Source organism: Anabas testudineus, chromosome 13, assembly GCF_900324465.2.
Source record: "Anabas testudineus chromosome 13, fAnaTes1.2, whole genome shotgun sequence".
NCBI classification, from domain to species: Eukaryota; Metazoa; Chordata; class Actinopteri; order Anabantiformes; family Anabantidae; genus Anabas; species Anabas testudineus.
Window position 1 is genome coordinate 20,177,092 of NC_046622.1, and position 14,141 is coordinate 20,191,232.

General features: G+C 37.8%; 2 protein-coding genes across 2 annotated transcripts; both read left to right on the forward strand.

Annotated features, from left to right (window-relative positions):
• Positions 1-3,267: 3,267 nt before the first annotated feature.
• On the forward strand, positions 3,268-6,353 carry LOC113172042 (extracellular calcium-sensing receptor-like). The gene is made up of 6 exons (XM_026374850.1): positions 3,268-3,356; positions 3,580-3,865; positions 3,954-4,526; positions 4,866-4,988; positions 5,180-5,303; positions 5,464-6,353. Exons 1-6 carry the CDS (start codon positions 3,268-3,270, stop codon positions 6,351-6,353), a joined length of 2,085 nt encoding a protein of 694 aa, XP_026230635.1.
• Positions 6,354-9,507: 3,154 nt separating this feature from the next.
• On the forward strand, positions 9,508-12,668 carry LOC113172102 (extracellular calcium-sensing receptor-like). The gene is made up of 6 exons (XM_026374931.1): positions 9,508-9,596; positions 9,741-10,026; positions 10,117-10,941; positions 11,092-11,313; positions 11,401-11,524; positions 11,770-12,668. The coding sequence occupies exons 1-6, from the start codon at positions 9,508-9,510 to the stop codon at positions 12,666-12,668; spliced, it is 2,445 nt and encodes an 814-aa protein (XP_026230716.1).
• The last annotated feature ends 1,473 nt before the right edge of the window (positions 12,669-14,141 follow it).

Consider the following 14,141-nt stretch of genomic DNA (forward strand, 5'->3'; position numbering starts at 1 on the left):
ACTGACATAAAAAAATGAATGTCCTGGTATAAGTATATGGTAAAAGTATTTGCTCTACCATACATGCAAACAATTAGACATTTTAAATTTTAACTTTAATTAATTTCCCTTCTCTTTATCAAATTGTGGTATGGTAATGAGAACATTTTAACTCAGTATTTGAGAAACAGGAAATAAAATCTAAATGTCTGATTTTCTATACATGTTAAAACTTTTGTCCATCTCAAAGAGCTGAAACTGATAGAACATGTAGAGAATCCTTTGTCAGCACAAGTTTTTATTGACGTATTTTTATATGCAAAGGCACAAGAAATTAAAGTATACTATGTTCTTTAACATCTGCAGGTTCACTCAGTGTTGACATTTTTCTTACCTTTGCATATTTAAACTAAAGCTGATATTAGTTACAAAGGGAACATTTTTTGGAAAAAGTTTGACATAGGCAGAATAAAACTAGAGGTACTTTTATACTATGTTATTGTGTAGTCACTCCTGTCCAAATACTTTTCCAAGCGTGCTTCTGTCCTACCAGCTGAGCCTCTACTTCTTACATCTGAGCTGAGATCAGTCGCTGTAATGCCGTGACTGAGCGCATAATAATATTAGTCAGTGGTTGTATTCTCATTAAAATTAACCAAATCGGTGTGACTAAACCATCGCGATTAACCCTTTAGCCTCTGAACATATTAATGACAAATGCCTGGTCAGATAACAGTTCATACAGCAGCTGTGTAGTTAGAGTTTGTAAAACTAAATTTAGTAGCAACTCATGAGCAATAATACGGTACTACAGACTACAGGAGTAATACTAACATTAGCTGAGTTTTTCTATGGGCCAAAGTTAGCTTCCTAAGCTAACAGGAGTTAGAAGTAATATGACAAGTGTATTTGCATTTGATTTTTAGTTATTTCCCAACAACTAACTTGGAGTAGGTGGAGTTTTTGACTTGTACTGCAACCAGCCACCAGGATCAATATGCAGTGGCTTCACTTTTGGAGCGCTGAAATGTCGTCCATTTTAATATAACGTCAATGGATTTACAAATTTCATTTGCCACACCCAGGCCTGACTACTGTCAGACCGGTTAAATCAACAAATAACTTAAAAAGAAGCTGTCTGACAGCTTTCTATTAGTGATAAACCGTTTTTTAATGTAACTTTTGTAATTTGAATGAATTTATTACACCTCATGTCTTGTAATTTACAAAGCTTCCCTTTAAATTTTCCATTCTACCAAAATGCAGCATTTCTTGGTTAGAATTCTCTTCTACAGTATAGAGGAACGGTGGCAAGAAAAAACTTGGTGAACCTTTTGGATTTTCATGGTTTTCTGCATTAATTTGTCATAAAATCTTCATCTAACTCACAACTATAGAAAAACACAGTTTGCTTAAAATAATAGCACACAAACATATGTTTTCATGTTTTATAAAACATAACATGTAAACATTCACATTCACATGTGTAACAGGGTGGAAAAAGTATGTGAACCTTTGGACTTAATAACTGGTTCAGACCTGCACAACGATCTGGAGTGATTTTGGACCACTCCTCTTCACAAAACTGTTTCAGTGTAGCAATGTTCTTGGGATGACTGGTGTGAATCGCTCTCTTAAGGTCATGCCACAGCATTTCAATCAGGTTGAGGTCTCAGCCTGGGCCACTCCAGAAGGTGTATTTTGTCTGTTGAAGCCGTTCCTTTTGTTGAATTACTTGTATGCTTTGGGTCATTGTCCTGTTGCATCACCCATCCTCTGCAGAGCTTCAGTTGGCGGACAGATGGTCTTACGTTTTCCTGCAAAATGTCTTTATAAACTCTGGAATTAATTTTTTCATCAATGACAACAATCCGTCTAGGATGCAGCAAAGCAGCCCCAAACCATGAAGCTCCCTCTGTTGTTGATGTTGGTGTGCTGTGCCTTTTCTTCTCCACACATAGTGTTATGTGTTTTTTCCAAACAACTCAATTTTGGTTTCATCTGTCCAGAATATTTTGCCAGTAGTGCTGTGGTACATCCAGGAGCTCTTCAAACTTCGAACATGGTGCAATATTTCTATGGCTTCCTCTGTAGTGTCCTCCCATGTACTCCGTTCTTGTTTGATGTTTTCCTTATTGTAGATGTGTCAACAATAATGTTAGCATGTGCCAGAGATTTCTGTAAGTCTTTAGCTGACACTCTAGGATGCTTCTTTACCTCATTCAGCATTCTGCGCTGTGCTCTTGCAGTCATCTTTACAGGACGACCACGCCTAGGGAGAGTAGCAACAGTGCTGAACCTATCTCCATTTGTAGACAGTCTGTCTTACCGTGGACACATGAACATCAAGGCTTTTGGAGATATTTTTGTAACCCTGTCCAGCTTCATGCAAGTCAACAATTCTTGATCATAGGTCTTCTGAGAGCTCTTTTCTGCAAGGCATGGTTCACATCAGGCAGTGCTTCTTGAAACCAGTAAACCCAAACCTGGTGTGTGTTTTTAAAGGGCAGGACAGCTTTCAGCAACACATCCAATATCATCACACTGATTGGACTCAAGGTTGGCTCACTCCTGGCTCCAATTAGTTCTTGGAGAAGTCATTAGGCTAGGCTAGGGTTTCACATACTTTTTTCACCCTGCACTGTGAATGTTTACATGTTATGTTCAATAAAAACATGAAAACATATAATGTTTGTGTACTATTATTTTGAGAAGACTGTGTTTTTCTACTGTTGTGAGTTAGAGGAAGATCAGAGCACATTTTATGACAAATTAATGCAGAAAACCATAAAATTCCAAAAGGTTCACCAAGTTTTTCTTGCCACTGTATATATCAATAAATATACAAATCTATATTTAAGTACTGAATTCAATGTGCCATGTATACACAATGTATATTTTACTTCAGTGCAATGCCTCAGTAAGTTGACTGGTTTTCAAGTCACCTAGGGGATTTTGTGTGTGTGTAAACATGACTATATACTATAGAGTACTGTGTGTGTGTTCCTTGCATATAGCAATGACCTTTCTCTTGTACTGATCTTACCAGTATTACATTGCTCTGCCCTGTGGGAAATAAAACACCCATTATGGAAAGAGCAGGTCTACCTCCATTTGGCAGCATTGTTATAAGAACTGTGTCCTCATCTGTTTTAGAAAATGCAGGGGAAACAGTCAGAGAGCTACATTATCCTCCTAAGCTTTTCTGTTCTCTACTTTAAAACAGTTTGTGGCTGTGAACTGCTTGGCAAGTTTAATATTTCAAGTTTGTTCAAGCAGGGAGACATAATGATCGGGGGGATTTTCCCCATTTTCAACAAAGAGATAAACAGCACATCTATGTTTGACAGGGATCCACCTGAAGTGAACTGTGCAGGGTAAGTTCTACTACATGTGACTTTATGGACAAGTTAACAAGTTAATTTCAAAAGCAATTTCAAATTATATTGTTTATGTTTTGATGTTTTTGGTTGTAATGTTTATTTGTTCTGCCTTATTATAGTCTGTAAAGTACTTTGAATTGCATAAACCTGAAGTAAGGGTTGGATACAATTAAAGGTTTGATAGATTTTTTGATTAAGTGACAATAACTTATTTTAGATTTGACTGGCGAGCTTTTCGATGGAGCCAAGAGATGATATTTTCAATTGAGGAAATCAACAAAGATCCTGCTCTCCTGCCAAACATAACTCTTGGCTACAGGATCCTTAACTCTTGTGCAACTCCTATTAGTGCTTTACGTGCTGCACTAACACTGGCTAGTGGAGTAGAAGAGATCAGCTCAACTTCTCCATGTCCTCCAGCAATATCTGCCCTTATAGCAGAGGCAGAATCATCTCAATCTATAGCTGTGGCTGGAGCTCTAGGACCATTTCAATTGCCAATAGTAAGAGATTTTACATCATAAGTTCAATAAATTATGTTTGTAGTGCTATGTTTGTGGCCTTTTGAAAACATTTTTGGTGTTCTTTCAGGTAAGTTATTTCTCATCATGTGCCTGCCTAAGTGACAGAATGAAATATCCAACCTATTTTCGAACAATCCCCAGTGACTATTTCCAGGCAAAAGCTTTGGCAGCACTGGTCAAACGTTTTGGCTGGCAGTGGCTCGGGGTCATACAGTCAGACAACGACTATGGTCGGAATGGGATCATGGCGTTTACTGAAGAAGTTCAAAAGTTTGGTGTTTGTATTGCATTTGTTGGGAAAATTCTACGTACGTACAACATGGATAAGATTCTGAATGTTGTGGAAATGATCAAGCAGTCAACTGTCAAAGTCATTCTGGCTTTTGTTCCTGAGGGCGACTTTTATCCTTTGATGACAGAAATAGTGAAACAGAACATAACAGGAATTCAGTGGATTGCAAGTGAGTCATGGATAACAGCACCTCGACCTTCCACACCTGAAATCTACCAAGCTTTTGGTGGAACCCTTGGATTTATAGCAAAGAGAATGACTATCCCAAATCTACAGTCATTTCTTACAAGCATTAGTCCCTATAAAGATCCCAATGCAGCTTTTGTGAGGGATTTCTGGGAGACTGTGGTGGGCTGCAGACCTGTTTTCCCTGGGGAACACGATGGCACTCAAACAGCAAATACAATGTGTACAGGAAATGAAACATTATTGAACTCACAGCATATGTTCTTTAATGTAACAGACCTCAGAATAGGTTATAATGTGTATAAAGCAGTTTATTCTATTGCACATGCCTTACACCAGCTGGTATTCTGTCAACCAGTTGGAGAAAATACACAGAGGCCTTGTTTGAATATATCAGAAATTCAGCCCAATCAGGTAAGAAAAATAGCAAATTAATTCTAAAATAACTTGAAAAAAGTAACACTTAAGAATATCTAACATTAAAATATATTCCTTTCACAGGTTACTGACCAGCTACAAAGGGTTAATTTCAGAACTAAATATGGAGATAATTTGTTCTTTGATGAGAATGGTGACCCTCCAGCTTATTATGACATTATTAACTGGCAACTGATAAACGGGGAGGTGCACCATGTGACACTTGGTCAATTTGTCTCTGTTACTAATGGTGATTATAAACTCATTATCCAGGAGGAAGATATTGTGTGGAGGACAGGAAAAATGGTAATCATGAGTAGTTGTTTTGTTTTTGTTTTTTTGGCTGGTAACACCATTATCACATCTTAAAATTGTTTCTTTATTTATGCTATTTTCAGGTTCCCCCATCATTATGCTCTAATGTTTGTCCAGTAGGGACCAGGAAAGCTCAAATTAAGGGAAAACCCACCTGTTGTTTTGACTGTATCTCATGCGCTGACGGAACCATAGCCAATTCAACAGGTCTCTATCAAAAGCTTGTAGTCATATACTTAATCTGTGCATATATTTCATGTTGTATAAATTTGAAATATTATTGTAAATGGTTGTGGATGTTGGATGAAAGTTTTGACATCCAGTTGTGTAACTTACATCTTCTGTTTAACTTCATCAGGTGCCACAGAGTGCATGCCCTGTCCACGGGAATACTGGTCCAATAAAAGAAGAGATGAGTGTGTTCCTAAAACAATTGAGTTTCTGACATATCAGGAGCCAATGGGAATAGCTGTCACAGTTGTATCTCTGCTAGGTGCCTCCCTGTCACTGGCCACAATGATGATTTTCATCCACTACAGGGAAACTCCTGTGATTAAGGCCAGCAACTCTGAGCTGAGCTGTTTTCTGTTGTTTTCTCTGCTGCTGTGTTTTCTCTGTCCTCTCACTTTCATTGGCAGACCCACAGTCTGGACATGCATGTTACGCCAAACAACTTTTGGGGTGACATTTGCACTCTGTATTTCCTGTGTCCTGGGAAAAACTATTGTTGTTGTCACAGCTTTTAAAGCCACATTTCCCGGGAACAAAGTTGCAACAAAGTTTGGTCCTGCACAGCAAAGGATCATAGTTTGTTCTTGTACTGTGATTCAGATATTAATATGTGTTTTGTGGCTTAAGTTAAACCCACCTTTCCCAGACATGGTTTTCAGATACAGCAACAAGAAGGTCGTTTTAGAATGTAACCCAGGTTCTGAGGCAGCTTTTTATGCAGTGCTGGGGTACATAGGACTTCTTGCAATAATATGTTTAGTTCTAGCATTTCTAGCAAGAAAGTTGCCTGATAATTTTAATGAAGCCAAATTTATAACATTTAGTATGCTGATATTCTGCGCTGTGTGGATCACCTTTATCCCAGCATACATCAGCTCTCCTGGAAAATTCACTGTAGCTGTGGAAACATTTGCAATTTTGTCCTCAGCATTTGGTTTATTAATTTGCATTTTTGCACCTAAATGCTACATTATAATGATCAAACCAGAGAAAAATACCAAGAGACATGTAATGGGAAAAATGTAAACAAAAAATATTCTTTCTTTATATTATGATGATGCTACTCTCACTGCATAGTACTGTAGAATTAGTAGTATATGTAGAAAAACAAGATTTGTATTTATTTAAGCCATTCAGAGTTTATTTTTAAAGATTTTAAAATGTAGAAAATGATAGTGACAGTTCTCCCAGTAGATTATTTTGACCTTTTTACAAATGATTTAATAATCATTTCTTTTCTTATGTTTCTTAACCAACGGACATTATCAAAAAAGAACACCCAACACGTTCTCATCCAACTTATAACAACACTTGGCTTGTCAATACCAACACTACCATTGCTGCATCACTCCTTGACACTATGGGAGGGACAGCAGTTGCATGCCAGACCTCCCATCATAATGATCATTTTAAGGGGCGTAAACATCACGTAAAATTCCGGGTTAAAAGATAAATCAGGTACTTCCTGAAATGGTCTTGGTACATCACTCTATGTCTCACACAATTGGCATTCATGACATGAGACACCAAGTAGGAAGCACTATTATGTGAGGCTGTGGCATGAAAATGGGCTTGAATGCATTCAAGGAGTATTCAAGTTTAGCCATATTATAAATGAGAATTACTTTCATGTTTTACACCACAAACATACAGTCTGTGGCAGACAAATAGATGAGAATGGTTGACTGCAAAAATAATGTATATGTACCTGGCACTTTTTAAACCATGGATGTAAATTAGTATCTTATATATCAATGAACACATAATTTACCAGTAATTGATTATCTTTATGATAATTTAGTGTTGCATGATGTTAAGAGTGTATGTATGTGTATGTTTTCAGTAAAATAAGTCTGTAACTCTTTTGTTGTTTACAGTCTTTGTGTAGCAAGAATATAACTGGAGATAAATGAAATAAATGTGCATCCAATATCCAAGGTGGCAGAAGTAAAGTACTTCAATAAAATTCCACTACAAGTAGTGTTTCAATCTCTTTGCTCAAGTTGAAGTACTAAGTACATGTTCTCAAATATAGGAGTACAAAAGCTCCACTAAGAAACCTACTGTATATTATATATACATAGTAGTAGATTTACTTCAGTGTTTAGGGTAATTTTCCTGCTGCAGCACACATTTTCTAATGAGCTTCAGCTGATGGACAGCCACAGTGATATTATTCTGTAAGATACCTTGATAAACCTAGGAATTCATTTTATTATTCATGATAGCATGCTGTCCAGGAACAGAAGAAGCAAAGGAACCTCAAATCATGATGCTCCATCCATGGTTAAAATCCCCTCGTAACTGAGTAATTGTGTTAAACAGTTTCGTCATATTTTACTTACATTTTCAATTTGTCCCTCAGTCAGCCAACAATCGACTGTGGTCGCTTTTGCTAAGCTCTCCCACCCCAAGTCACTAACTAAACACAGGCCTGTAGCATTACCCTCACTGGTCATAAAGTCATTTGAGAAATTAATTAAGCTAAACAGGTTCCTTTTTGGACTCCTTACAGTTTGCCTGTAGAACCTGTAGAACTAAGAGGGGGATGCAGGATGCCACCATAACACTTCATAACTTTTTCTACAAACATTTGGGTGAGAGTGGAAATCATGCTAGACTGTTGTTTGTAGATTTCCCATCAGCATTTAACACCATTCAGCCCCACCTGATGGTAAAGAAACTAAGTGAATAGTTTGGTTTGGACAGAAATGTTGTTGGGTTAGGCTTGTCTCTCTGAGACAAAGCCTAACCTAAGAGAGTGAGAGTGAACATATACTTCTCAGAGCAGACCACAGTTTCAACTGGTTCACCACAAGGCTGTGTTCTCTCTCCTGTCTTATACGTCTTATACACAAATGACTGTATCAGCAAGTTTAAAAATCATTGTATCTTGAAATTTGCAGACGACACAGTGATAGTCAGCCTACTGAGCAAAGGTGAATCATTTCAAGGTCCTGTGTGGGTGAATTTATCAAATTAATCTCTGAATCCTTCCTTGAGTTGAATGTAACTAAAACTAAGAATATGTGTATTGATTTTTCGGCGCAATGCACCGGGTTCTGTCAGCACTGTAATAAATGGCCTGGCTGTAGAAGCAGCTGATTCCTTTAAATACCTGGGCACCATAATTGACAACAAACTGTCATTTGAACAAAATGCAAACATGCTGTGCAAGAAAAAAGTGTATGAAGGTTGGCCAAGTTTTAGGTTGACAGACATTTAATGACATTGTGTTACAGAGCGTCCTTACATTTTCTTTTATCTGTTGGTTTGGCTCACTCAGTGCCAAACAGAAAAATTAGATGGTTAAAGGTAGTAGTAATATCATAGTAACTCCAATAAGCAGCCTATCCTCCATAGGAAGAAGCTGCTGAACAAAGTACAGTCGATCCTATCTGACAGCTTCTATCCCCCTACATGTTTCATGTGCTGCCTTCTTGTTCTCTCTTTAGGCAGCCACGAGCCAGAACCAACTGATGCAAACTCTTTTTTACACTCAGCTATTAGTACAGTATGATGAACTGAGAGAGTATACACTGATGAACATGTCCCCCCCTTACAGCCCCGTTCCCTATATATAGTTGATGTTGACTGTGTCTTGTTTTCTTTGTATCATGTGCTACTGCGCTGCTACAAAAATAATTGTAAAGTTGTTATTGTTGACAGTAAAGTTGTTATTGATTGGTAAACCACACAGCTCTTCATTGTAAAAATCAATGGACATACTGATATTTTAGTAGTCGGATTTCTAAATTGCTTATGTGACTTGGTGAGTATAAGCAGTAGAGAACTGTATATGTGCTCTTTGCATATAACATTCATCTTGTTAACCAGTATAAAATTGCTCAACCCTCTGGGAAATATACTGTATCGGTCTTTTGTCTTTGCTTTGATGTTTTTTCTCCTTGACTTAGATTTTGTTTGCTTGCCTTGTTCCTCACTTGTAAGTCGCTTTGGATAAAAGCGTCTGCCAAATGACTAAATGTACTGTGACGTACAGTACATTTAAAGGCGTTGGGAGAGTTGAGTCTTCAACTTTTTTTGGAAAATGCAGAGGAAACATTCAGAGAGCTACATTATTTTTCTATGTTTTTCTGCTCTCAACCTGAACACAGTTTGTGGCTATGAAAGGTTTGGCAGCTTTACCATGCCAAGTTTATTCAAACAGGGAGACATAATGATTGGGGGGATTTTCCCAGTTTTCCTCAAAGAGATATTCAACATTTCTACATATGAGAGAAAACCACCAGAAGTGAGATGTGAAGGGTAAGTTAAAGTACATCTGATTTTTCTGCATTTCAGAACATCAATGCTCTATCACTCTTACCTTACAAATGTGCCACTATATGGACTCTATGCTCTGTAATTTTACAAGCTATTTACCTAATTGCCAAATTCTTTTTTATGTAGATTTGACCTACGAGCTTTTCGATGGACACAAGTGATGATATTTTCTGTGGAGGAAATCAACAAAGATGCTTCTCTCCTGCCAAACATATCTCTTGGCTACAGGATCCTTAACTCATGTGCATCTCCTACAAGTGCCTTGCGTGCTGCACTAACTCTGGCTAGTGGATTGGAAGAGATCAGCTCGACGTCCCCTTGTCCTCCAGCTATATCTGCCCTTATAGCAGAGTCAGGATCATCTCAATCTATAGCTGTAGCTGGAGCTCTTGGACCATTTCAACTACCAATAGTAAGAGATTAAAGTGACACATTCTGCTGCATAAGTGTGAAATTTGGTGCTTAGTTTGTGGCACAGACGTTCTTGGTGTTCTTTTCATAGATAAGTTATTTCTCTACATGTGCATGCCTGAGCAACAGGGTGAAATATCCAACCTTTTTTCGAACAATCCCCAGTGACTACTTCCAGGCAAAAGCTTTGGCAGCACTGATCAATCATTTTGGCTGGCAGTGGATCGGGGTCATACAGTCAGATAACGACTATGGTCGGAATGGGGTCCTGGCATTTACTGCAGAAGTTAAAAAGTTTGGTGTTTGTATTGCTTTTGTTGGGGCAATTCTACGTACATACACAATGGATAAAATTCTAGATGTTTTGGAAATGATCAAGCAGTCAACTGTCAAAGTCATTCTCGCTTTTGTTCAAGAAGGTGACTTTTATCCTTTAATGAAAGAGATTGTAAAACAGAACATAACAGGAATTCAGTGGATTGCAACTGAGGCTTGGATAACGGCACCTCGTCCTTCCACACCTGAAATCTACCAAGCCTTTGGTGGAACCCTTGGATTTGTAATGCAGAAGATGGCTATGCCAAATCTACAGTCATTTCTTACAAGCATTAGTCCTTATAAGGATCCAAGTGCTGCTTTTGTGAGGGATTTCTGGGAGGTCATGGTGGGCTGTAGACCTGTTTTACCTGGGGAACACATTGATAGTGAGACAACAAATAAAATATGCACAGGCAATGAGACATTAATGAATTCCCAGGATGTCTTCTTCAATGTAACCGAGCTCAGAGACCCCTATAATGTGTATAAATCTGTTTATGCCATTGCACATGCCCTACATCAGCTAGTATTCTGCCAACCAGTTGGAGAAACAACAGTGAAGCCTTGTTTGAATCTATCAGACATTCAGCCCAAACAGGTGAGAAATAGTGTAAATAAAATACACAATAGGTCTAACTAATACACAATTTCCAACTAGCCTAAAACTAAACAAATGCCTTTATTTAGTTTTTTCCTAGTATGAATACTTCTACATGAACATCTAACATGAAATATATTCCTTTCTCAGGTTACTGACCAGCTACAAAGGGTCAACTTCAGAAATCAGTTTGGCGATAATGTGTTCTTTGATAAGAACGGAGACCCTCCAGCTTATTATGATATTATTAACTGGCAGCTCATTAATGGGCAGGTGAAACATGTTACACTGGGTCATTTTGTTTCTATTGCTAATGGTGCCTATGAGCTCAACATCCAAGAGGAAGATATCACATGGAGGACAGGAAAAATGGTAATCTCATGCAATGAGCTGATCATTAGTAAAGCCACATGATTATTATATTTAAATTCCAGATTTTACACTTATTTTATTTTTCAGATTCCCACATCATTGTGCTCTAATGTTTGTCCAATAGGGACCAGGAAAGCTCAGATTAAAGGAAAACCCACCTGTTGTTTTGACTGCATCCCATGTGCTGATGGAACTATAGCTAATTCAACAGGTAGTACAGACAAAAGCTTGCATGCTATTCTATACTAAACATTCACAATCTAATATCATAGCATGTTTTTTCTTTGCATATATCTGATGTTAAAAATATTCTTTTTGACTCTTACATCTGTTTATCCTCTTTAGGTGCCACAGAGTGCACACCCTGTTTTCTTCATTCATTAAATTTATAATTTATTTCATTTGTGCAAACTAAACATCTTGATGTGTAACTTACTTTCTTTTTGTCCTTATCAGGTGCCACAGAGTGCACACCCTGTCCACAGGAATACTGGTCCAATGACCGGAAAGATGAATGTTTTCCTAAAACGATTGAGTTTCTGACATATCAGGAGCCAATGGGAATAGCTGTCACAGTTGTATCTCTGCTAGGTGCCTCCCTGTCATTAGCCACAGTGATTGGTTTCATCTATTACAAAGAAACTCCTGTGATTAAGGCCAGCAACTCCGAGCTGAGCTGTTTTCTGTTGTTTTCTCTGCTGCTGTGTTTTCTCTGTCCTCTCACTTTCATTGGCAGGCCCACAGTCTGGACATGCATGTTACGCCACACAGCTTTTGCTGTGACATTTGCACTCTGTATTTCCTGTGTCCTGGGAAAAACTATTGTTGTTGTCACAGCTTTTAGAGCCACATTTCCTGGGAACAAAGTTGCAACGAAGTTTGGTCCTACACAGCAAAGGATCATAGTTTGTTCCTGTACTGTGATTCAGATAGTAATATGTATGTTGTGGCTTAACCTAATTCCACCTTTCCCAGACATGGTTTTCAGATACAGTAATAAGAAGATAGTTTTAGAATGTAACCCAGGTTCTGAGGCAGCTTTTTATGCAGTGCTGGGGTACATAGGACTTCTTGCAGTAATATGTTTAGTTCTAGCATTTCTGGCAAGAAAGTTGCCTGATAATTTTAATGAAGCCAAGTTTATCACATTTAGTATGTTAATTTTCTGCTCTGTGTGGATCACCTTTATCCCAGCATACATCAGCTCTCCTGGAAAATTCACTGTAGCTGTGGAAACATTTGCAATTTTGTCTTCAGCATTTGGTTTATTAATTTGTATTTTCTTACCTAAATGTTACATTATATTGATAAAACCAGAGAAAAACAGCAAGAGACATGTTATGGGAAAGATCTGAGCAAGAAATATAATGTCTTGAAGGCGATTATATTTTCACTACTTACATAATGCATTATAAAAAGAATGGTTGTATGAGAAGTAGGGCTTTGATAATATACTCACCAGATGAGATGAGACATAATAAATTGGCAAAAAAGTGAGATGTGAACCTTTTGGAATTTCATGGTTTTCTGCATTAATTTGTCATAAAATGTGATCCGATCTTCATCTAAGTCAAGAGTAACAAATATAATGTGCCTAAAATTATAACATACAAAAAAATCTCATCTTTTATGTCTTTATTGAGAACCACCAAAAAAACATCATAGAGCTAGTGGAAAAAAATATGTAAACCCTAGGAATAATGACCTCCAAAAATCTGTTTTAGTGTATCTGGAAAAAGAATATTTTGAAGGTGTAGACTTGAGCTACTTTGACGGACAAAAACCATTAAACCTTTTTGAGTTAGCTCCACACAAGAAGATTACGCTTATGTGAGCCATACCGCACCAAGAAGAGCTTTCAGACAATCTACAATCAAGAATTGTTGATTTACAAAGAGCTGGAAAGTGTTACAATGTGATTTTAAACACTCAAAGGCAAAGACTTTAGAAATGTATCAGTCTACAGTTAGTCAAACAATCTACAAATGGAGACACTTTGGGACTGCGGCTACTTTACCAAGAAGTGGGCGGCAAGTCAAAATTACCCCAAGAGCACAACAACCAACAGTGACAGCCAAAGATTTGAAGGCATCATTGGAACTGGTGTTCCAATGATGCCTTCAAATCTTTGTCTGAAAGCTCTTCTTGGTGCGGGCTAACATCTGTGTTCATGAGTGTACAGTAGGTAAAATATTGAACAAGCAGGGTGTCAATGGCGGGACACCACAAGGGAAGCTACTGTCTACTAAAAAGAACATTGCGGAATGCCTGAAGTTTGCAAAAGAGCACTTTGACACTCCACAGCAGTATTTGCAAAATGTTTTGTGGACTGGCGAAGCTAAGATTAAACTATTTGGAAAGAACCCACAACACCACATCTGGCAATAAAACGGCACCGCATATCATCATGAACACATCATCCTAATCATAAAATATGATCAAGGAAATATAGTTTGGGCCTGGTTTGCTGCATCAGGGTCTGGCCATCTGGCAATGATTGAGGGGAAGACGAATTCCCAAGTGTATCAAAAATTCTGCAGGACAATCTGAGAATCTGTTCAGCCGAAACTCTGTAGAAATTGGGTGACACAACAGGACGAACGAAAACACCGGAGCAAGTCAACAACAGAATTGCTTCAAAAAACAAAACAAAAACAAAATCTGGCTTTTGGAGTGTCTAAGTCAGAGCCCAGACCTCAACCTGTACAAACTTTATCGACTAGTACTATTGGGCTTTCATGGTTGCCAACAAGATCACATTTTATGACAAATGAAGTCAGAAAACCATGACTTTAAACTTTTTTTAAAAACAAAATTTATGACTTGAA

Bases quoted from the DNA above. Each gene is read 5' to 3' on its own strand.
- LOC113172042 (XM_026374850.1), top strand. From the start codon at position 3,268: ATGATCGGGGGGATTTTCCCCATTTTCAACAAAGAGATAAACAGCACA. The intron at 3,357-3,579 runs GTAAGTTCTACT...AACTTATTTTAG, and splicing joins CCTGAAGTGAACTGTGCAGG to ATTTGACTGGCGAGCTTTTC. The intron at 4,989-5,179 runs GTGCACCATGTG...TGCTATTTTCAG, and splicing joins GGCAACTGATAAACGGGGAG to GTTCCCCCATCATTATGCTC.
- LOC113172102 (XM_026374931.1), top strand. From the start codon at position 9,508: ATGATTGGGGGGATTTTCCCAGTTTTCCTCAAAGAGATATTCAACATT. The intron at 10,027-10,116 runs GTAAGAGATTAA...TTCTTTTCATAG, and splicing joins GACCATTTCAACTACCAATA to ATAAGTTATTTCTCTACATG. The intron at 11,525-11,769 runs GTAGTACAGACA...TGTCCTTATCAG, and splicing joins AACTATAGCTAATTCAACAG to GTGCCACAGAGTGCACACCC.